Consider the following 24573-nt stretch of genomic DNA (forward strand, 5'->3'; position numbering starts at 1 on the left):
ATTAAAAGGGCAAGAAGAACTATAGAAGTTATCATAAGCAGATGAACTACCAACTGCGGTGTAGGCCAGGTAATTTAAAAATGATACAGGCTCTATCCTATATAACTCCAGAGAAAGTTAATGAAAAAATAGTGAAACTTGATAAAAATGAAAAACAGAATAATGAAAATGTACGTTAGTAGTTTATGTAATTCGGAAAGTACCTGGGTACGAATATGACGAGATATATAACTCAGAATTGTTGGGTTTTAAAGGTTTGAATGAGAAATAAGAAAAGATACCTTTTGAAGTGCACCCAAAAGGCATCTTTTGGATTGCAACTCTCCATCTCACCATTTTATTGTCTATAAATTCAGAGGTCTTGCCTCAGATTTTATAAACAGAATCTGAAATTTCTCTCCTCTTTTCTGCATTATTTTTCCAAAACAAACACAAGTGTCAAGAGTGATTTGCTCCGTTTGTTGAGTTCGACGAATTTATCGGTGTTTGAGGAGCCGCTACTCCAACAACAAGTATATCCATTCTATTATGGGAGGAAGTCATTCAAAACCTCATGTATAGTGAGGAGATTATGTTCCTTAAGGACACACTGATTTTCTCGTTCAGTCGTTTTCAGATTATTTCGTATATTCTAATTTACTGTTTTGAACATAGGATGCTAACAAGAATTAGTCAAAAGTAGCAGATTAAAGATGTTTACCAGTATAGGGACGAATAGTAAATTGTCAAATTTCAATCAACGACAGATTTGATGGAGATGTTGTATTCTGATCCATACTCATACAAAATAGGTTAATAATATTGAAGCCATGATCTCTACATTTTGATCTAAATAAGGAATTTTTGACTAATATTTCTCTTTGAATAAGTTCTCTAAATTGCCCTTGAAATGTTGGGGATATGATGAGCAAAATGTTAAGTGCAATTTGAACTCCACTATTTAATGATCAATGCACTGCTAAGAAGACAAGATTTTCTTTTGTCAGGATATTGATTGAAGTAAATATAACAAAAACATCACCAACGGAAGTGTTAGTTATGGATTCATCTAGTAGAAAATTTCCACGAAAAGTGGTTTCCAAATGAAAGTCAGGATTTTACCCTCAATGTATGATCACAAGGCATAAATATGCATCAGACTACATAAATGCAACAGGGCAAGCGGGGCAACAAAGAAGAGGAGAAGACAAAGATAGTACAATAATGAACAAACAACAATAACAACAAAGAACAATGGATCGAAATACAAAAAAAAAAAAAAAAAAAAAAACATATGCAGCTGAAGGGTTAAAGAAGAGCACATTTACAAGCAGATCAAATACAACGTGAGCACGTAGTCGCTAATGTTACCCAACAAGACTGGAAAGTTCATACAAAGAGTGGTACCAGAGGTAAATCCATTGCAACAACATCGGGACAACCTCAAAAGAATTATTAGCAGGTGTCTATTACATCCAGAAATGAATTTGAAGTAATATTGCATATGAATGAGGTGGGGGAAGAAAATAACTCTAGAAATATTTTTTGTGTATTATTTTCAGATTTATTATATATGAAAACAAAGATTACTTGCCAAAAAAATATAAAATTTAAAATAAATTAGTAATGACTACAAAGTCAATTGACTCAAATTAGTAATTAGTCCATTTCGGTGATTTGAATGTAAATTTACCACTTATAAGAGAACTAGTCTTAGTGTAAGTGCATTGCACGTGTGCATAGACATATACAAAAGAAAGAATAAATTGTTATAAAGTAGCTTTTTTCCGGTTCAAGGCAATACACTTCAATATGCATCCCAAGGTATTAGAAAAATATCTTTGCAACAGTTACATTATCCAGTAAAATGCGTGACTTCTAAGTGAATATCTCTTTACAATTTTAATAAAAGAAAATGAGTCCGCTTAATATTAGTTCAAAAGTTTACTATTTTGTTACTCTATGAAATTTTACATATTTGATAGGGCTCACCCGTATGGGCACTTGTTGTGTTTTCAAAGAGTTAGTTTAATACCACACTAATCCTACTCGAATACGTACCATACTGTAATTTCTAACATCTCAGTTATCTTGATTCTTTTAATAATAAGTTGTTTGAATAATTTTTGGAATTGGACACGTTTAAATAATGAACTCATGAAAAGAGAATCACGATTTAAATAGACGAAATAGTCATTTACTATTTTCCTCAAATTATTATTTAATAATTTTTATTATATTTCACTTATTTTATTTTTTAAAAAAGTAAAAAAAAAATCCATTGTTATTTTTTGAGTCCTATATTATTTTGACAAATATTTTTTGGAAAAGTAAAAATCCGTACCATTATTTTGGCAAAACAATAACAACATATAAATTCCTTTTTGGCTTTGGACTCGATAGAATTTCTCCACTTCCAATTCAGGAAAGTGGATCTATTATGTATTCGACGAACCTGAATTTTCATCAAAACCAGTAATTCCTTTCTTAGCTTCAATAATTATATTTTCCATTCAAAGTTGTTTTCCTAGAGAAGTGTAATTATAAATGACTAAAGTATTGTTACCTCTAATAAAAGAACACGAATTGACAATAGACAGATTCTATAGTGATAAGATATGATACGTTCTATGTTTTGATGATTGTCAAACCGTGAAGAACTAGAGCGAGACATGGTCTTCTATATATTCCCTCTGTACAACTTGCAGTCAACAGTCACAGCTATAAAACTGCAACTGTTCACTGTGTGCAAGGACAGCAGTGCTGCAACGAACTAAAGGTCAAACATAAAGATGAATTGTCTCCATCTCACTTCTCATGTTTCCCTAGTATATAAACAACATGTTACAAGGTCTTACGTGAGCCTTGAAAAACCTAAGTGAAGAGCAGTCGACACATGGTTCTTCAAGTGCCTCCAAGTGCAAAGCTACAACAAACTGCAGGACTTGCTCCTTACAAGTGAAGATGTTTTAGGTCTTTAAGTTTGTTGAGTCTTTGTCTTTTGTTCTATAAATTGTAAACCTACTCGATCTTCTCTAAAGGAAGTTGTTGTGTAGGTATTCTGAATTCTCAAAAGTTTCTTGTAGGAAGTTTATCTTCACAAGTTTTTGAGTGATACACTTGTCTAGAGGTAGTTAAGGTGTATTAGTTGGTTTGGCTAGAGGTAGTCAAACTTTGTTGAGTGCTTGGCTAGAGGTAGTCAAGAGTGTGTAACTTATAATAGAGTTATTGTAAGGGTGACGGATTAAGAAGTTAATTCCTAGATTGCAAGAGGTTGCAATCTGAAAGTTTCTCAGTTAGTGGAGTTGAAATCCTACGTGGTAGGTCTTGGTTTTTAATCCCTCGAGCAAGGAGTTTTCCACGTGAATATCCTGCATTATTTATGTTATACCCCGTACATTTATACGACGAATTATCCGCAAGCAAATCGACTCAAGTTAAAGGCGGAAGTATTTTCGGACATGAAATAAGAGCTTTTAATTTTCAACTTTGATTATCACAAAAATTGCTTATAAATTTTATTTAGCATAAAAATATTAATATTGGAGATTAGGAATTAATTTAATTATCGAAAGTGGGCCCCACGACACGTGGCGAGATTTGGTTGGCCTTGAATACAGATGGACACATGTCGTGAAAATTGACACATGTCCACTTTGTAAAGATTATATAAATGAGCATAAGTGGATGACTACACTACAATTAATCTTGCAAATTAGGTTTTAGAGAGAGGGGCTCTGAAGCCTAGAGAGAGAGAGAGGGGTTCGGGCACTGTTCACGGCGACTGTTCACGGGCACTGTTCACGGCCAGCCCATTTTTGCCCCCTTCTACACAATTAATTGGAGAGATTTGAAGATCAAGAGGAGGAAAAAGATGGAGCTCATGGTAGCCATGGCAACTCACGGCCATGGCTTTCTTGAAGACATTTCATGGTGAAAAATTAAAGCTTGTCTCTAAGGTAAGATTTAATTCTTTTCTACATGTTTTGGAGGTAGTTTAGACTTGTATAGCTTGGTAGATGTGTGTTGAATACAAACGGGTTATGTATGTTGATGTTGAATTATAAATTGAGTCGTGTGAAGAGGAGTGTGTCCGTGAGCCATAGTAATGAAAGAGAACATTGATGACGTAGATAAAGGGTTAACGAGTTGAGTTGGTGTTGAAATTGGTTGTATGTTGTTATGAGAAATTATGTGATTTTTATATAATTTTTATGCAATTATGAAAGTAAGATGCTATATGTGAACTATGTTTGTTATTAATGAATTTGGAAGAAAACAATGCGATTTGGTAGTTTCGTTGCAATTGTAGAAGTTTCGAATGGAATATGGAAATGGGCGGAATGGTTCGAATCCTTGGATATTGTTTAAAATGTTATTGAAATATGTTTGGGTAATCTTGAGTTAGTTAATGAATATGGAAAAATGTTGATATTAGTTGGATGGTGTGAAGTTAGAATGGAAGAGTTACATTATGTGGAAAGGAAGGGAAATTTTTTGGATTGTTGGAAATGTTGTATGAATTGCTTAGAATGTCTTTAAGTATTGTTGGTATGGATTCGGGTTAGTATTTAAATATATAAGCATCGATGTTGGCTTGAAGGTAAGTCGTCGAGTTGAATTTATGAAAGTTGTTGAATGATGTACAAGAGAGTTACTATTATTATTTTGCCTTTCGAATTGGTTATCAATGTTACTAGGTTGGTTATTGTGGTTGTTGTTGTTGATTTTGAGCGAGATAAATTCTCGGGATGGCCTATTTACAAGGGAAGTGCTGCCGAATTTTCTGTAGAATTTAATGATTAGTTTGGAATGAATGGCTTAAGTGCGCTAATGATTGGTATTCGTTGGCGTAATTGTAGACCTTGGGGAGCCCGAGGCGTAGATTTGGATTAGCTTTAGATTGGCTATCTTGGAAGTACGTTCGAGGTATGTAAAGCAACCTTCTTTCTTTTGGCATGCCTTAGTTTTACATAGGCTAGATTAGAGCCTTAAGGAAATTCCAAATCCGAAATCCGAGCATGATATGATCTATATATAAATATTCCTTGGCACTCCTATGTATGATTTGATGAAAAATGAACCATTATGTTTTTGAAAGAAGGGATTTCCAAACTTTGTACAAAAAGGTTTCACTTTAATGAATTTCGTAATATTTGAATGCCATATCTTTCGCATAAGGGCTCGGATTGTTCCAACATTTTCATAAGAGTTTGCATGATGGATAATGAGTATATTTTCCATAAGCGGGCCTGATTCGGGTCAATACCCGTCCGTGGGTCCCGCAACCTTCCCTTATGTAATTTGGAGAACTTTTGAAAGAATTTGTTATGACTATTACTTCGATTTGCGAGTATGGCTATATTAATTACATTTGAGTCTATGATAATGATTTTATGCATATGGTTACTCATGACTCTGCTCGTGCGTTCTGTTATATCTTTCGCCGGTTCCCGGGCCGGTTCTGTTGTCGTGCGCACTTTGATATACTCCGGAGTTATGCTGTGTTTATGGTTCACCGAGCTACTCGCAAAAGAGGGTCGGGTTCCACTTATATTTGGTGTTATGCTGTGTATGGCGTTATGCGGTGATGTGATATGTGACGGGGATACGGAGATTTGAAACTTTCTGGTGTTATGCTGTGTTATGGCGCCATCGACGGGCGGACGACCATATTCTTCTGTACCCTATGCATGACTTACATGTTTGAAACAAAACATTTTGATATGATTGGATTTGCACTTATGTTCGGCACTTCTGTTTCGTTTATGTCTCAGGTTTGATTTCTGTATATTCTGCTTTGCATACTCAGTACATATTTCGTACTGACCCCCGTTCTTCGGGGGCTGCGTTTCATGCCCGCAGGTACAAACGCACAGTTTGGTGATCCACCAGTTTAGGACACCCTCTTATGCTGTTTGGAGTGCTCCTCTTATTCCGGAGCCTACATTTTGGTATATATACTTGTTTGATGCATATGTATATATTTGTTCAGGGGTACGGCGGGGCCCTGTTCCGTCATATGATCTGTTTGTTCTGTTTAGAGGTCTGTAGACGTATTTGTGGGTGTGTGTGCCTACTTCTGTTCAGATGTGTTTGTATGATCCTATTCGCTATGGCAGCCTTGTCGGCGTGCATTTGTATATGTTTTGGGCCGTTGTGCCATTTGATAGCCTTGTCGGCTTTTGATACATTTGATAGCCTTGTCGGCTTTTGATACATTCGATAGCCTTGCCGGCTTTTTGAGATATGTGCATATGTTCGGCGATGTATATTCCGCCGCCTCTGTTGATTCTGATATGATGTTTTGTACGCGCAATCGCGCTAGATAATAATTGTTCCCAACTCTGTTTAAAAATGATGGATATGAAATCCGTGTTAAGCTTTGCTATGATGATTTAGTTTGTATGTCCGTTTGGGTGCCCAAGTAGGGCACCAGTCGCGGCCCACGGGGCTGGGTCTTGACAATTTACTTACTGCACTGCATAAGAAAACTGGTAGACAACCAGGTCCCTTCATACGTTGTTTTGGTGGACGCATAGCTTCTAACATATAGCTAATCGCCCCTAATTCTGTTTAGCAATGGGTAGACAAATTATTAAAAATTTTTATTATCTACCGACTATTTAGCGACAGATCAGGCTCGAAATTCGTAACTAATTTCAATTTTTATAATTTACGGGCATTGTGAATACAGGTCAAAACATTGTTCAACTCTTTTTAGGCTTCTAAAGTAAACACAAAACCCATATATCAGAATCACAATAAGGCATCAGAGGATTTCCGCGGGACATGTATTTCTTCCTTTACTAAGAGGGTCTTTGAATTAGCTATTTTAAGTGCTTTTTAGCTTTTAAGCATTTATTTTTAGGTCAAAAAAGTATAAAAATAAGTTAAAAGTCAAAAATTAGATACTCTCGACCTGTGACCTTTGACTTATAAGTTATTTTTAATAAGCCAGTGCAAATGCCCTCTAAGTTGCTCTCAAGTATGTGTTATTTGACTCCTGTGAACCAAGTACTGTATATTATGATAAAATTTTCACATGTATTCAATCCGGCCCTTCCCCGGACCTCGCGTATAGCGGGAGCTTAGTGCACCGGGCTGCCCTTTTTTTATTCAATTCTTATTACGGCTTCAACTCTATATTCATGATTCATTCTTATTCTAAATTATATACACATTTTTATTAAGAGAAGCAAAATATACGTGCAACCAGTGGCGGAGCCACATAGAGCCGAGGGTGTTCATCGACCCCCTCGGCGGAAAAAAATACTGTTTTTTATAAGGTTAAAACTATTTTTTATGTATATATAGTAGATGTTAAACCCCCTTAGGCTTCTTCGTTTGTTTACTTTTTTATATTTTGAACTCTCTCAACGGAAATCCTGACTCCGCCACTGCGTGCAACGTGCGTATATTAAAACTAGTATTTTCTTCGTTTCATTTTACATGAAGGTGTTTGACTTGACACGAAGGTTAAGAAATAAAGGGAGACTTTTGAAACTTGTGGTGTAAAATAAATCATAGAAATTTGTGCATCTATAGATCATTTATTACAGATAAATAGGTAAATTTAAAGTTAACAAAATATAGAAAGTTGCCTTGCAAATTGATAATGCTAGTGTAGTTCAGGTGTTGCGGGCTGGAAGAACTATGCCTCATCTTGGCTAGAAACCGTGATATTGTGAACCTCATTCCTAACCTCTTGGCTAGGAACTGGGTGGTCTTTGTTGCCCATATTTACTGGGAGGCTAATTCAGTTGCTGGTTTAGCCAATTTGACATTTAGTTGAAAGTCTCGCTTTGAACGACATTTACACGTGTCTTCTAACATTTCTTCGAATGCTGCAGGAGAGTTCTTGGGGTCTCATCCCCTCGCTTATTTTCAAGCTAGTTTCTTGTTTTTTTAGTTATCTTTCAAAAAATAAAAAAATTACTACTACTTAGAAGAGGGAGTTTGGTCGTCCCTCTTCGTCGTAGTTGATGGGCCCCAGAAAAAAAAAAAAACTTTTGGGCCCTATATTAAACAGGCCATAAAAAAATTTTTGTAAAAAAAATAAATTGTGGATCCCATATATATTAAACAACAACTAATATTTAAAAAAAAAGTGGGCCGCATATTAAACACCATGCGTATTCGTAGCAAACACTAATATAATAAAGTTTTAAATACGGAGCATAAACTAAAAATTGTGGATCCCATATATATTAAACAACAATTAATATTTAAAAAAAAAGTGGGCCCCATATTAAACACCATGCGTATTCGTAGCAAACACTAATATAATAAAGTTTTAAATACGGAGCATAAACTATAATGTTATATTAGTCCCATATTGACAAAATCAAGCAACATATAAAAAAAAAGGGTGCAGATTTTGTATTCTTAGCAAACACTAATATAATAAAGTTTTAGATACGGAGCACAAATTACAATGTTATATCAATCGTGTTTTGAACATAGTACATATAAATACGAACATAGTATCCCATATTGACAAAATCAAGTAATATTAAAAAAAAAATGTAGGCTCCATATTAAATACCATCCAGTATTAAAAAAAAAGGTGGAACCCACCACATCTAAACTCAGGGAAAAAAAAAAAAGTGAACCCCATATTAACAAAATCAAGTAATATTAAAAAAAAAAAAAAGTGAATCCCATATTAAAAAAACAAACAATGTTATTTTTGGGCCCCATATTAAACAGACCCATAAAAAAAATTGTAAAAATAAATAAATTGTGGGCCCATATATATTAAACAACAACTAATATTAAAAAAAAATGTAGGCCCTATATTAAACACCATCCAGTATTAAAAAAAAAGGTAGAACCCACCACATCCAAAATCACGAGAAAAAAAAGTGGACCCCATATTAACAAAATCAAGCAATATTGGAAAAAAAAGTGAATCCCATATTTAAAAAATAAACAATGTTAAAAAAAAATGTGGGCCCCATATTAAACACCATGCGTATTCGTAGCAAATACTAATATAATAAAGTTTTAAATACGGAACACAAACTACAATGTTATATTAATCGTGTTTTGAACATAGTATTCCATATTGACAAAATCAAGTTGTTATGTTCACTAAATATACTTAAAATATTTATATTTTAAAATTAGATAGAATTTAATACAAAAGACAACATGACAAGTAAAATGAGCTAAACCGAGAATATTTACTAAAAAATTAAAAAATAGTAGTTCTTCGTTTAGATAGAAAATCAATTTCTATAACAAGTCTTCTCTTTTAAAAAATATTAATAAATTTGCTGATTTTGTATTCGTAGCAAACATTAATATAATAAAATTTTAGATACGAAACACAAACTACAATGTTATATTAATCATATTTTAAACCTAACATATACTCTCTCTATATATATATATAATCACTATTCAACGATAACTACGTACACATAGATAAACTATAATCTAAAGTGTTGGACACGTGCGCAGCCCGGGCATAAGCCGTTAGTATATATAGAAAGGCTGTTATTCTTGTTGGACCGATCCAACAAAAAAAAGTGTCGACGGAGGGAGTACTGTTTTAAAAAAACGAGAAAAAGAAATACAAAGAAAGAACATAACTTCACCTTAAAGGCGGGAAAAGCATGGGATATTGAGATTGTAAGAAAATGGCGGTTTGGTCATACCCAGATATGTCTCTTCAAGATTTGATGAAAATGGTGAAAGGGTTTATAGATATGTTGATTCTTGCTTGTGGGTATCAATCATCTGGTCGTCTTGCTCACTGGGATTCACATAACATCAAGAAAGCGCTTCAATGGGCTCTCTTTCTTGAACATGTAAGTGCCTCTTTAATCAAACGTTACAAACTCCATTATTTTCATTGTTGTTAAAACTGCGTGTAAATTGCTTTGTCTGCTAAATTCTTGAAGTTGCTGTTGTGCCCTTATATGTTACTCTTATCTTATTAGTTAAGGGGCGATTTTAGGCGTAAAAAATGGGTCACGTGAATACATGGTCTCTCCGTAAAACTAGTTATTTTATGTATATATTTTCTAAAATTAGTATAATACTATTTGCTGGAACACATGTTATAAAAAAGGTAAATGGTGTACCTGGTTGAAGATTGAGTTATTTACCTAGAGGTCTCGGGATCAAGCCTTACTTAATAAATTTTTCCTCTTTTTTTTTTTTTTAGTGGTGAACCCATGTTCCAGAAATCCTAGATTCGCCTCCGTTAGTACTCCCTTTGTCCCGATTTATGTGACACTTTCGAGAGTCAAAACAAGAAAGTCTTTTACCGCGATTTATTCGTATGCCCTTTAAATATTTCTAAATTGTTAATTAACGTGGCTTATAGTACTTTTTATGTAGTTTCTGAATATGTAAATTATTTTTCAAAAAACTTAAAAGATTGTATGTCCAAATTCACGGTCAAATAAAGAAGTTTGACTTTCGAAACCCGAACTATGTCACATAAATTGCGACAGGGGGAGTATAATGGATCTACAAATTGAGACAGTAATTGTATTCTCCTTTCAACTCAACCTTGTGAAAAGCCCATAGTTGGTTCTAAGTTACGGAATCCGGGGCGAAGTCAGAGGGGGTAACAAAGGGGGTCAATTGAACCCCCTTCGTTGAAAAATTGTACTATTAAGATGTTTTTTTTTTTTGCATATACTATAAGTTGTTAATCTCCTTGACATAAGAACTTCATATATAGTTGTCCCGACTAGTTTGGGATTGAGGTGTAGTTGGTTGATTGCTTGATTCGTATTATCATAGCTGTCATTATCACTAGTTAATATAGCTTTTGGTTCTTCCTTAGCCCATTTGCTTTTTCAAGTATAAAGGTCTCAGTTAGGAAAGAAGGGGGGAGACAATTCCTCAATTGCAGTTTGTTTCCATGAAAATTATACTCCCTCTGTCCCAATTTATATGAAGTTCTTTGACTGGGCACATAGTTTAAGAGGAAAAGGAAGACTTTTGAAACTTGTGGTTTAAAACAAGTTATAGAAATTTCTATGGCTATGAATCATCTCATTAAGGGAAATTGAGAAATTAAAGTTAAATTGTTACTAAACATTGAAAGATGTCATTCTTTTTGGGATTAACTAAAAAGGAAAGAGTGTCGCATAAATTAGAACGGAGGGAGTAGATGTGTTTTTTTGATGCTAATGTTTGATCAATGTCACGACTGCTTAATTGTGCTATTCCGGTGGAAAACAAAATGTTGATGGAAATGCTAAATTTTCTGTGCTTCCCTGTTACCTTCCTGGAAAACGGTTGGTAGAAAAAAAATTGTAGCTTTCGTTAATTTAGACGTCTTATTCTGTCTTTGCCTACAGGTGATGAGGGACCTGAGTAGCTCAGATGACTACAGAGAGTCTTTGAAGGAGCTTGATGCAGCTTTACGTGAACTGACCTCTAATCCACATCTTCCTCAGGTAGTGCATTTGTTACATTCCTTGATAAAGAATTTATTAGTTTTGTTTTTAATGCTTTGTATATCTCTAACTTCTTCTATCGGTTTCTATTATTTCCTGTTGCAACTTTAATAATACTGAAAAGAGGAAAGGCTCCTTTCTGTTAATATTTTCAACAGGGTCTAGCACATATTTGCTCGAAGGTCCTTAGCAAAGCGAGTGAATTCATGCTAGAACATCTCATCAGCGTCTTTCCACTGAGAGATGAACACCTCAAAGCTTTACTGACTGCAACTGTTGAGATGGACTTTCACATGCACCAGAAGACAGATAGTAGATCTCTCCTTGGAATTTTTGAAACCTTGATGTGCAATACATCTAAAAGCCCCGTTCCTAATGAGAGAAAGTTCCTAATGGAGGAATCTCTAAACTCTTCTTCAAGTGGACAAGCTGATGATTCAATCAGCTGTGGGTTTTCTCACTTCACTGCACAAGCGCTTGAAAGGAGGCAACTAACGGTTTCATTGATATCTTCAGCAGAGACAGGTTTGAACATTTTGTCCAGTGGCTTAAGAGATCTATATGAGAGGGAGGATGACAATGCCTTAAATGTAAATATGAAGCATGCAACAAATTTCATGTAAGTGATGTAGACACTCTATCTATTTAACTAACATGAAGGCACTTTTTAGGTCTGCAGTTAGTGTATCGGCTTTATGAATTCCATAAGCATGTGTCTTTTCAAAGAAATTAAAAGCAGAATGTCTGAGCTTCTTCTGCATCAGGACGAGGGTTGGAGTAGTTTCGTATCTTGTTTTTTTTTGACTTGTTTGGGTTTATTTCTTAAAATAGAACACTTTTCAAACTTCAAACCCTTTGAAGTAACATAAAAAACCATAATGCACCTTACCACTTGTCATGAAAAGGAGCATGTTTCTCGCATCCCATAAACAAGCTGGATCCAATATGACGAATAATCACCGTAGCACCCCTGACCCTCATGACCAAAAAATTCTTATTGCTTAGTCCACTAGCATGTGTATTCACAACTAGATGCAGTACCTCGGAATAGTAACTCGTAAATGACGGTTCAAATTCAGTAAGCTGTCTATCATTATTTCGTGACTTCTAACATGCAACATTAAACCCAGTCAAATCCAGAAATTGGGGTCTGGTGGAGGGTAGAGTGTACACTGACCTTACCCCTACTTCTCTATAATTGGGCGGAGAGGCTTTAGTTAAAACCTCCTAAGCTGTAAATGGTGGAGTTGCAGAAGTATTTTTTTAAAAAGCTCGATTACTGCCCTTGTGACAGAATGTGATCATGTGTACATATTTTTCCTTTCTTCTTACATGAGTAGTTAAGTATGTACGGACCTCATTTGTAATGCAGCAGAAAATAAAGTCTCTTCTTGTTAATGCCCCAAGGACTGAAGAAATACCAATCGGTTCTGCTGTCTGGAATTCTTGGAAATCAAGAAGCCTATCATATTTGCTTGACAAGAGAACTATTAGACTGGTCTCAGGTGCCAGTCTTCTGTTTTCTGCACCGAAGAGTCAATGGATTCAAGTGTTTCAGCGGATAGATATATCATCTCAACTCGAAGATAGTTTGCGCGAAATAGTTGTAAGTCAATTTAGCTATCTTTCATAGCATTCTCTGGTTCAAACCTTCTTTTTTGGAAACATTTTTATTTTATATTTTATGACGGTGGCGTCCGGCCAGCTTGCGCACCTCGATTATTCCACCCGATACCTGCTACCTCCCACTAGCACGGTTACCGTGTAACTCAACCAACCAAGTAAAACAAGTTCTTTTCTTTAAGGTCTATTTGGAAACATATCAAGATAAAGAATAAGAAAGGGTCCTTAGATTTTTGTAACATCTAAGATGCCGTAGGAGGTGAAAATCTCTGTAAGAGCAGTGGCGTATATGTTATCGCTATGATTAATTGATTTTCTAAATGTTCAAGTGCAGTTGAGATAGTGGAAGTGTTGTTGAATTTTTTTTTTTTGAGGACGGACTGGAACAGTTGTGCAGGGGCGGTGGGGATTTTCTTTCCATGGAAGGGGTGGGGTTGAGTGGGTGGTTGGGGGACTTAGTAGCTACTAAAGATAAAACCTATTTAGTCATTTAAGCTATAGACTTGACTTGAGACAAAAAAAAATAAAAAATAAAAGGGAAGTGTGTTCTTTATGGTGAATTAGAACAGATTGGTAAGTTCTAATTGCCATCGTCATCGAAGCTTTCTTTTAACACTTACACAATACTTAAAAAAACTAATTCAGTATTTTAGCACTCCTCTGTTTCTACTTGTATGATGGTGTTTGGTTGGGCGTGGAATCTGAAAGACTAAATTCAACATGTGTATTGTACTAGCAGTAGTGGAAACATATATTAATGATGATTGAAAAGTTAGTTTAATAAAGAAACATCACATCAAAATCTAAAATCTGCATAGTTAAATGAATTTGAATTCTTGAAGTCGTGAAAGTATATAGAACAATATTATTAATGGAATGGTATGAAACAATTTGGGACATCCCAAAACGAAAAGAGTGTTAAATAAATTGAAATGAAGGGAGCAGTTGTTCTAAGTTTTTTTGTTTATTATTTTCTCGGTTCATAAGCTATTCTAAACCTAAAATCACTTGGAGGGAAATTGTTTCAAAAGATTACAAATTCTTACATAATAGAAAAAAATGATTAATACAAATGACACTAACTAGTTGGTGCTGTTTGTTATGGTGTAGGGATAATGGTGAGATTTTAGAATCGTAATTTGTGTCAAAAGACAAATTAGCTAACAGTGGAATTAATTGGGGGCAAATAGAGTGGAGTGGATATACAGAATTCATAATCTGAAATACTTTGGGATTGTGGCGTAATTGATTGATTGATCGATATAAGCTATCTCAAACTGTAAGGCAATTACCTTAATGCAGCAGACTGCTGAAGTTGCATCAGTTCGTTTTGTTCTTTTGAAGTATATGCATGTTTAATCAACATCTGTTATTCAAGCGCCGTTCTGTTAAAACCTATTTGGTACATGGGATTGATTTCTTTGATATCTAAAAACAATCTATTCAAATTGAATTGTTACACTAACTGCTGCTGCAAGTATTCTTAAAAGGTAATTACGTTTGTTGGTTGGGCTATTCGAAGTATGCGATTTTCTTGATGCAGCTAGATCTTCTTTGAGAGGGGTAATTATACTGATATATGACTAGTTTACTTTGTTGAAACCCAACTTCTGCAGGAGCTCATGTTACTGGGATGTGTAGTGGATAAATGGAGTTTTCTGATTGACCGTCTGATGTTGACCTCTTATGAGTTTGTCACCACTTCGAGGTTATACAATGAGGTGCATAAATTTGTACAGAGAGGTTGTAGAGAGGATATCATCAACTCCAAGGTAATTATTTCTTGGAACGAAATCCCTTCCATTTTATAGTAGCAAGAGCTGCACGTTAAGCCTATTAAAATAACGCTGCAATGGTTTAACTGAAATTGATAGTATTATTTGTTCGTCATATGTGGATTACACAGCTGTATAGATCTAGGTATAGGTTAGATCGTTCTATTTTTTCCTTAATAATTTATTTTGTTTGTTAGATTATCCCACATTGGTTGAGGAAATAGCTGTTGTCTCCTTATATGGTTTTGGACAATCATCATCTCACGACGTAGGCTTTAGGATTGAGTTAGGCTCAAACTCTATTGTCTTTACATGGTATCAGAGCCATACCTATTTCTTGATTCACCCAATTTTGGCCTGTTTGTTATATTCTTTGTTTTCTTGAAAACTGGTAATGTTATATTCCTCAGCATTAAGGACATGCTGGAGACCTCCAAAAAGTTTCAGGACCAAAGAAAGGAAAAACAGAGAGTATTTGCAGAGAACCTAACAAATCAACTAACTGTTCTACATCCTCTAGACTATTTTCTTTACACCAAAAGGATACAGTACAATTCCCTTTCACTTACAAAATGGAATTAAACCTATCCTCAAAACATCTACCATTTCTTTCTGTTTGTTATATTCTCCATGCTCCAGATATTCATTCCCGGTCGTGGGGTTGGGTGGGGGGTGGGGGGTGGTTTAGATTATCTCGCATTGTTGAGGAAGCGGGTTGTTGTTTCCTAAACGGTCTTGGACAATCCTCACCTCGTGAGCTAGCTTTTGGGGTTGAGTTAGGTCCAAGCTTCCAAGGTCCATTTTCTTTACATTGTCTATTACATTCTAATGTACATACATCACTATGGGAGGAAAACGAAGTTCTAACGTCATGGACATGGTTGTGTTTAGTTAGCAGAGATAACATTCATTTGAGAACAATGAAATTGAAACGTCTAATTTATACTGTGCAATGAAGCAAATCTATGACGTATCCAGCTATACTTCAACAATCATTGTGTACATACCAGGTAAGGTGAGGTTTACTTATTTGTCGGGTTCTTCTTCATGTCACACATTTCTGGATAGATGTACATTATACCCGTTTTGATCTCTTTTTGAGCAAAGTCTTGTATCCTTTTTGATTTTGTTCACTTTAAGTTTTCTTTTTAAGTTTATCACCTATATCTCAAACGGAAACTATACCCTGTACAAGTAGCATTCGCAATATTGCAAAACCACTTAACCAGACGAGAATGTGAACATTCACCTTAAGATATTCAACTTGTATTGCTCTAACATGCACTGTATCTAAATTTTACTCTAGATCTTAGACTATCTCTCTTGTGTTAAACTATAAGCAAAGTGTGCGTTGTTAGTCGATTTGCATTCATTCAATTTTCCACATTATGAACATTCTTACATTATTGTTCTCCCTGTGGATGGTTTTATAGTGCTTTTCTCTCTCTCTCTTTTTTTTTTTTTTTTTTTTTTTTTTTTTTTAAATAGGAAAAAGGAATTATTGAGTACCTTGAAGTTTTCTTACACAATCGGCTACATCTCTTGTGGGAACTATCTCCAGTGCTAGCAGCATTTGCAATTCCTTCGTGGTATACCTATTGAGATTCATATCTGTTGTCTGTTGAGACTTCTCATGACAGTAAAGTGATCAATCCTTTTACACTAGTCAGCTTACAGACTTTATATTTTTCTGAGGTTATCAATGAATAGCTGGTTTCATTAATGCAGGTCAAATTTGTTCAGAAAATATCTGACAGAGCTTGACAGTCAAGTTACAGGAGATTTTTCAGTAACTAGGTAATTTAAAGCTGTCATGTTACATGCTTCAGTTGGTTATAGTGATTTTTCAGTTTTTTAAAATTTCTTGTACCTCCGCTTCTTATCTTGGCTGCTTTATTCTGCTGATTCTTAATTTGCTCTTTTCTTTTATGCAGATCCTGTAGTAGTTCTAAGGAAAGGAAGGAGCAGAGAGAATGTGGGTTTGCGATGATTTCTTCCTATCATTCTGTATTAATGTTGTATGCACATTGATTGACTATGACAATATCTTGCATAACTATGAGCTGAAATGTTTCACAGACTATTTTATATACTTGTTGAAGGCCTTTCTGCATAACATTCAGTTAATTTCTTTCATGTGGCCAAGAATTTTACTTAGTTCAAGTTTTATTATTAGGCCCAAGGGAACAGTTTATATTATTTCTGAAATTCTTTTTAATTTGTAATTACCAGATTTTGAAAGGAAATCTGGAATCTTGGTAGGTGGGTTGGATCAAATTTTCATTGTTGTTATAGTTAACTTAAGTAGATAAAAGTCTTCAGGCATAAGCAACCTTTCCTGTTTCAGTTACACCTAGCTATAGGTAATATTACTTACCTTCTCTAGGTCTGGGAGGTTTTCTGTGTTTCCTGCCATTAGGATAAAATTTATACCCTTATCCAATACTTATTTAGAAGCTGGACCTAGCAGCTGCTTTCTATTAAGGCTGATTTGTCTATGACATTATTCAATATGAGATCACTAAGAGTAAACAAATTTTGCTGGTGAACTACTGGTAGGTGATACCTTTGCGGGCATTATATAATTTGTCTGTGGATATATGGGTTTCCAGAGACCATGTAATTAAGTTTGTTTGTTTCTGCTATTTGACTTATCATTAAGTTTTTATTTTTTTATTTTTTTATTTTTACGTTAGACAGAACATTTCTTTCTATTTGGAGGATACTACGTACTCTCAAGCCTGATTTATGTTCAACACTTTGCAGGTGATGTTGCTGAGAGAATTTGGTGCCTTCATGTTTGTCATGTTGGTGGTTCTGGTGTAGAATCTAGTTCATTTAGCGCTTGACAATATTCCTCTTGAAGGCATAATTGGTAAGCCTTGCTTTCTTAAATGAATTAATTGTGACTATTTGTTTTTGCGCATTATTTGGAATATAGCCAAAACATTCTTGCCATTGAGTTTCAACTATTAGTAAGGGGGTCACACCGTTGGAAGAGCCTAAGTTTCATAATTTCATTTTTAAGGGTGATCAGAGTTGTGAAAGAATTTGGATGGCATGTAGACCCTTAGTCATGATAAAAACCTAACCAGATAGTATTTCTGTTGTTTCTTGCCGTGTTTGATTAAGATGGAGTGGACAAAGTATCAAGAACCATGAGGTCTCAGGTACAAATTCCAGCCGAGACAAAAACACAAGGTGATTTCTTGCTATCTGTCCTAGCCTTGGTGGATAGAGTTACCTCACCTGGATTTGTTGCTAGTGGTAGGTGGCAGGTATTCCGTGGAATTAATCGAGGTATGCGCAAGCTAGCCCGGACACCACGGTTAGCGCAAAAAAAAAAAAAAAAAAAAAAAAAAAAAAGAAAAAAGAAAACCGTTCTTTGTCAAACTTCCTTCGCTTCCTCGTCTAATAGGATTACAACTCACTTCATGTTGACTCCTTGAATTAGGATCATGTCTTATTATATTAGAAAGTAAAAGGTTCAAGTTGGATCTCTTCTTCATTCATAAGCCTCAATTTTTCTAATAAATTATCTTTCTCTTATCCACTTAAAGGAACGAAGAAAAGAATAAGAAAAAGGTCAATAAAGGAAGCTAAAATTGCGAGAAAAGTGGAAAACAAAGAGATGCATTCAAAGATGTCGAGGCGTTCTATGACACAAGTATCCCTTTATGATCTTTTTTTCTTTACTTGTTTGGACGTTCGTCGTTTCAATCCAATGGTCTATAATGAATGAGTTGGTGGGGAGAACTCTTTTTTTTGCATAAGAGCTGAGGTGAGCCTTCCCTTGACATCATAACAAGCTCCTGTCATAATTATATTAGGTAAAGAAAATATCACGGGCAATAAATGGAATGTGCTGGTAAGATTGTATCTAATCCTTGATTAGTGCCTCCGTACAAAAGAATGATGTTACATCAATAGGAAGAACCTTTTGTTATCTTTGAAGTTTGGACCGTCAGGACCTACAAGAAACAACACACAGTTAGCGCGTTTGGTATGAGAGAGAACCACCTCCACTCAGTGCATATGTGAAAAGGACATCCAATATCAAAGAAGCTGATGCCGACAGATGGAATATATACACTTGAAAAGCACAAAGATTATTATATTCCTCTTTAAGCATTCCATTAACACTGTGGTTTTTGAAGTCCCATAAAACCAACAGAGATCTACTTTCTTATGTTGGTAAGCAGGCGAAGGTCGAAAATCTTTATGAAGGGAAGTTCAAAGAAGATCCAGATGTTGAAGTGGCGCGGACAGAGAGTTGCACATAGCAGCTCCGATGTTACACTGGTTAGTGTTGAAAGAAGAGCACCCATGGATTGTTTCAAAGGACTTTACATTGCTAGGCAGTTAAATTGGAGGTTAAAGTCACAGTGGAGGCAACTTCTGTCATGGCAGAGAAGTTCTGTTCGCTTTAGCTATGATGCTTACAGCTACTCTCAGAATTTTGATGATGGATGTTCCAAGGAACATCGTTCACCTTTAGCTCCTCGGTAATTTTCATCTCTTTAGAGCATTATAATCAACAATTAACGAAAGAGTTCCTGCTTCAGTTGCCTGTTGAAGCATGAAGAATGGCAGATTGCTCCTTCCTTCTGTTGATATCAGGACTTCATCAGTAAAACAATTTAGCAAGCTGAGTAGAGAATTTGGTCATGTTTCCATTCCATGAAGTTTTACAGTCAACATATTTTTATGAATTATTCACTTGAGCATATGTAAGCGATTAAAAGTGGAGGCTCTCTCATTCCCAGCTTATTACTGTACATATATAAGAGCTGGATGAACTTTATCAAAAGAAACTTCTGTCAGAAGTTTGATAATGCTAATAAGCTCTATTTCCCCATTTTAGCATAGTATGTTAGTATTTTGGTTCGATGAACTTTGTCAAAAGAAAATAAAAGTGTTTGAATAGCAAATGTGGGCCTCAACTCTATCTTGTCATAGCTCTTTTCAAAGCCACAGTTTCTGGGATTATCAATGGAATAATATACACCCCTTCTTAGCATAAACACTGGTTGGGGGTGGATACAACCGGTGGCTGAGCCAAGATCTTTCATCAGGGGGTTCAAAAATATAAAAGAGTAAGAAACGAGAAAGCCAAGGGAGTTCAACATCTACTATTTATACATAATTTTTTTTTTAACCTTGTGTATGCATGATAATTTTTTGCCGAAGGGGGTTCGGGTGAACACCCTGCCCACCATTTGGCTCCGCCCCTGGGTACAACGTTATCTTGTTATATGATTTTGGGCAATATTCACCTTATGAATAATTTTTGAGATTGAGTGAGATCTAATGTATTACTAATATTATTTAACATTTTTAATAAATCTTTTGACTCTTTAGGTCTCTAATTTTTCACGCTTTACAGAAAAGCACGCTAACAGGGTATCATTTACCATATTTCATCATCCTTTTGATCATAATACTGGCTAGTGGTTATATTGGATAATATCTGAGCCTGTTTCCTCAGTCTAAATGATCACAATCATTAAGGGAGCATAATTAGTGTATCCCAACAACAAAATCCTAATTATTATTACTGTCACACTACCAAACTATAAAGAGTAGCAAATAAAGTTTAATTCGTTTGAACAATAAATGGAAGTCTAAGCTTAAAGTTTGAATAATTTAAATATTACATTATGTTGAGATTGGTAGAGATGTAACTAATTACAATTGATCTTTATATATAAGGAACTCACGAAAATCTTTGAGTGCTCAAGCATCCAATCAATTGAAATAAGGGTCAACAAAAAAAGAATAGGACCTATTATTCCTTCTAACAACCTTTCTAGTTATTTCGTTCTCTATTTCTATTTAATAGGATCCTGAGGAAAAGGATTTTGTTTCTACCGAGCTAAAACAATATGTTGATGTCTCTAGTAAACCAAAGTCATGTTTAATAGCTAATTTGCTTCACTTTCTTCTTTACAAATAAGAAATTGAAGATTTTGATCAAATTATATCTGGTCTTCTTTCCACCTTTCCAGTCATTCTCGATACAATTTTTAAATATTAGATTTTCCGTTATTTAAATCGTCTGTCTCCGTCACTTGTAGTTATTTATCATTCAATGAATGACTGATAAAGAATCCCATAGATTCGATCGTGGTTTACAATTATAGCTTTCATACCTGTTTGTTTGTTTGTTTTTTTTTTTTTTTCCATCTTCCGGATAAAGAACGAACAAAGAGAAAAAATGATAAATAAAGCTAAGTGGACAAAGAATAAACGAATTAGAACTATTGCAATAAATCATGTGGCAAAAGGTGACTAATACTCGATGTAAGCCCCACTCAGAACAATTCTATGACTACCATGGCAATATAATGGATACCGAATGATTAAAGTGAAAAAAATTGAGTTGTATTTGTCAAACATGAAACTGTTCTTTTAACAAAAGCAGACCAAAATCTACCCCATGGCACATGCGACGCATCATTGATGCTTTTGCAAATCCTTAAGAAATTAAATTAAATTATTTCTGAAAACATATCAATTGATTGAATCCTTAATACAAGAAAGAGATGTTATGTATAAATCACTCACACATTCTTCTAACGCTCTCGATGTTTCGTTACTAATAATATATTCTTAGAACACATATTTTAGTTTTCTCCTTTAGCAAAACACTAAAATGGGTAGACAACTAGTGTTCTTTCTGGTTCTCACTAGCCTATTAATTGGCTTAGGAGAAGCAGATCATTGGAACATCTTAAATTCAAGAAAAAAGGCAAGTAATGTTGTTGGTGCTAGAACAAGTTTGAAAAATTACTGTGAGAGTTGGAGGATCAATGTGGAGCTAAACAACATTAGGGGCTTTGAGTTTGTTCCACAAGAATGCACACATTATATATGGAAGTATATGACTTCAACTCAATATAAATCAGACTGTGAAAGAGCCATTGAAGAAGCTCAACTCTACTTGGGTAATCACTGCAATTTGAAAGGTGATGGTAAAGATGCTTGGATTTTTGATGTTGATGACACCCTTATATCCACTCTCCCATTTTTCAAGAAACACAGTTTTGGGTATGTCCTATTTCTTTCTACTTCCACTTCAATATTAAGAGAGATCTGATTTTGCTATCCGTTACAACTTACAAATGTTACTACATAATTTAGTTATATGACTTTCATTGGAGATCAATAAAAAAATAACACAAGAGATCTGTAAATAAAATACATGAGATTTCTGTAAGGTCATTTTCTTTTATTTAAATTTTAAGTGGGCATTACAAATTGTTACCTCAAGCATTCTCTTCTCATCAAATAATAGTCGTTTTGGCATAATAAATTTATTACAAGACATTTGATGTTTTAAAAAGAAGTCATTTATTATTTTCTTCTATATATATATTCTTGCTGTTCTATTTAGCGGAGTTTTAATTAAGTTAGACTATTACGGAGACAAAATATGTAATTTAAACAAATACACCCTTTTTTTGTGATTTGATTTTGTCATGGAATTAAAATAGGGGAGAAAAGCTGAACCTGTCTAATATGGAAGGGTGGATGAAGGAGACAAATGCACCAGCATTGGAACATGGTCTTAAACTCTATAATGAGATTAAAGCAAAGGGCTATAAAACATTCTTGATATCTAGCAGAAGAGAATGCCTAAGGGATGCCACTGTTGAAAACCTAATCAAGGTTGGTTACCATGGATGGTCTAGTCTCATCTTGAGGTACATATCTTCCTTCAAGAATTTTTCTTTTAGTTTCTAAAAGTATTTTTCTTATGATATATACACCGATAATGTAAAGTTTTTGCACTATTAGGATATAAACAAGTTATTAAGACAGCAGTTTTAGTCGTTCAGGCTGTCAAATTAGGATGAGTTTAACATTTAATCCATCAACGATATAAACAATTTTTATATTATCAGATCATCTTTAATTGTTATAGCAGATAATTTATCCTATTTTTAAGATTACTAATCTCCTTTTTTTGGATAGTTTCTTGTACATTTCTTTCGGTCACTTATATTATACCATCAGGTCAGCTTTACATGTTGTAGCAGGTATCATGTGACATGTCTTATTTTCAAGATTACAAATTTCACATTCTAAAAAAACTACTTAAGATATCCTTTTGCATGACCTGATCGTAAAAAAATTATTTAACCGATGCATATAACTTTAATTCTAAACTCAATTAGGATACTTGTTTTAGATCATTTTAATCTAATGGTGCAAAAAAAAAAACTTCACACTATTAGGATACATAAGTTAAATTCATAAATTCTTTCTAAAATGTTTACCCTGTGACAAACATTATTAACATTTTGCTAGAATGAAATGAATGCATTGATGAATTAGCCTAAAATTTGGATTATGCCTTGTGATAATATGTGTGCATTTAGGGGTCTTGAGGATGAACATACAGGAACACAAAACTATAAAGCAGAGGCAAGGAAACAACTGGTGGATGAAGGTTACCGCATATGGGGATTAATTGGTGATCAATGGAGCAGTTTTACTGGAACTCCAGCTCCTAAAAGAACATTTAAACTCCCTAATTCCTTATATTATATTTCTTGATTAATGGACTCAAGTGAAATCCTTTTTTGGGCTCATGTTGTCATAGATTTTTTTTTTTTTTCTTGTGTGATTTTGTTTCCCATTTCAATCCATTGCATTGTGGAATGAAACTAAAAACATGTTAAAGCCAAGATTGGCCGGCTGGTTGCTGCTATACATAGTATTTTCCCCTACTGTGAGAGTTGGGAACCAAATAATGGCGAAAAACAATTTATTTCTATGAATTTGCTTGTACAGACTTCATTTCAATAGGAAAAGAGGGGTTAATTTAATATACTCCCTAAAAGAATGAGTTGCGACTCATAGCCTGTTTGGCTAAGCTTTTGGTAGGTTAAAAGTGTTTTTTCCCTTCCTAAAAAGTGCTTATTTTTTAAAAAGTGAGGTGTTTGATTAAGCTTTTGAGAGAAATTAAGTGCTTCTGCTGAGTAGCGGAAGTTGTTTTTTAGAAGCTTAAAAAAGTAGTTTTCCCCCCGAAATAGCTTTTAAGAAAATACACACTTTTTAAAAGCTTCGTCAAATACTAATTGCTGCTCAAAAGTGTTATCTCAATTAATTGGCCAAACACAACCTGCTTCTCACCAAAATTACTTTTTTTTAAAATCACTTTTGAAAAAAACACTTTTCAATATTAGCTGATCTTGAAAGCTTGGCCAAACAGGCTATCGACTGGTCAATAAAAAGATTTTTCTACAACATTTACTCCTCCTAACCTAGTTGTTCAAGCCATTAACCACCGTCAAACTATGTTAATAATTAAATAAGGAGAAAAGGCAAAAAAAAAAAAAATGGTGTTTAACTTCATATACACCGAGATTGTATTTTTTTAAAAAAAAATTATATTATCAGATCACGAGAGTAGTGATCTTAAAAATAAGACATGTTATTTGTTAAACTTGTTGAAGAACAGCCATAAATTTCCCCATTATTGCATCGATTAAATCAAGGAAGAAGGAAGAGACGAAGAGGAAAAGTACAAAATATCCGACAAGAAAGACTTCGGATTCTTCAAGAATAAGTGAGATGAAACCTTTATATTTCCCTCACAAGAATGAAACACGTGGACAACATCTCGACCCTCTAACACTGTTTTGATGGATTAAATATAAGGCATTGGATCAAACATTACCGCTGGTACAGAATAGAAGGATCCAGAAATTGGTCACATGACCAGCACAGTTTTTTTGGCATCATTAGTTAGTTACAATTTT

The 24573-nt window shown here is 34.5% G+C and overlaps 2 protein-coding genes across 5 annotated transcripts; both read left to right on the top strand.

Moving 5' to 3' along the window:
* The first annotated feature begins 9487 nt into the window (after positions 1 to 9487).
* Positions 9488 to 19149, top strand: LOC132610421 (uncharacterized). 4 transcript variants are annotated; one of them, XM_060324714.1, is made up of 10 exons: positions 9488 to 9797; positions 11307 to 11405; positions 11564 to 12024; positions 12813 to 13011; positions 14645 to 14800; positions 16292 to 16392; positions 16532 to 16600; positions 16738 to 16778; positions 17570 to 17678; positions 18364 to 19149. In XM_060324714.1, the coding sequence occupies exons 1-9, from the start codon at positions 9627 to 9629 to the stop codon at positions 17650 to 17652; spliced, it is 1380 nt and encodes a 459-aa protein (XP_060180697.1). In that variant the 5' UTR covers positions 9488 to 9626; the 3' UTR covers positions 17653 to 17678; positions 18364 to 19149. The 4 variants fall into 4 exon arrangements, 3 of the variants coding, with proteins under 3 accessions (XP_060180697.1, XP_060180699.1, XP_060180698.1); XM_060324716.1 differs by lacking the exon at positions 18364 to 19149 and adding an exon at positions 17936 to 18357; XM_060324715.1 differs by having other exon boundaries at positions 9489 to 9797; positions 19006 to 19145.
* A 2165-nt stretch (positions 19150 to 21314) lies between these two features.
* On the top strand, positions 21315 to 23589 carry LOC132610422 (acid phosphatase 1-like). The gene is made up of 3 exons (XM_060324717.1): positions 21315 to 21853; positions 22300 to 22509; positions 23188 to 23589. Exons 1-3 carry the CDS (start codon positions 21459 to 21461, stop codon positions 23363 to 23365), a joined length of 783 nt encoding a protein of 260 aa, XP_060180700.1. The 5' UTR covers positions 21315 to 21458; the 3' UTR covers positions 23366 to 23589.
* Positions 23590 to 24573: the final 984 nt, after the last annotated feature.

The sequence above is a fragment of the Lycium barbarum genome, chromosome 9 (genome assembly GCF_019175385.1).
Source record: "Lycium barbarum isolate Lr01 chromosome 9, ASM1917538v2, whole genome shotgun sequence".
Taxonomy (NCBI): Eukaryota; Viridiplantae; Streptophyta; class Magnoliopsida; order Solanales; family Solanaceae; genus Lycium; species Lycium barbarum.

Excerpts from the sequence above, each read along its gene's own strand:
- LOC132610421 (XM_060324714.1), top strand. The coding sequence starts at position 9,627 with ATGGCGGTTTGGTCATACCCAGATATGTCTCTTCAAGATTTGATGAAA. Across the intron at positions 11,406-11,563 it reads CTAATCCACATCTTCCTCAG|GGTCTAGCACATATTTGCTC; the intron begins GTAGTGCATTTG and ends TATTTTCAACAG. Across the intron at positions 12,025-12,812 it reads AAGCATGCAACAAATTTCAT|GACTGAAGAAATACCAATCG; the intron begins GTAAGTGATGTA and ends TAATGCCCCAAG.
- LOC132610422 (XM_060324717.1), top strand. The coding sequence starts at position 21,459 with ATGGGTAGACAACTAGTGTTCTTTCTGGTTCTCACTAGCCTATTAATT. Across the intron at positions 21,854-22,299 it reads TTCAAGAAACACAGTTTTGG|GGGAGAAAAGCTGAACCTGT; the intron begins GTATGTCCTATT and ends GAATTAAAATAG. Across the intron at positions 22,510-23,187 it reads TGGTCTAGTCTCATCTTGAG|GGGTCTTGAGGATGAACATA; the intron begins GTACATATCTTC and ends GTGTGCATTTAG.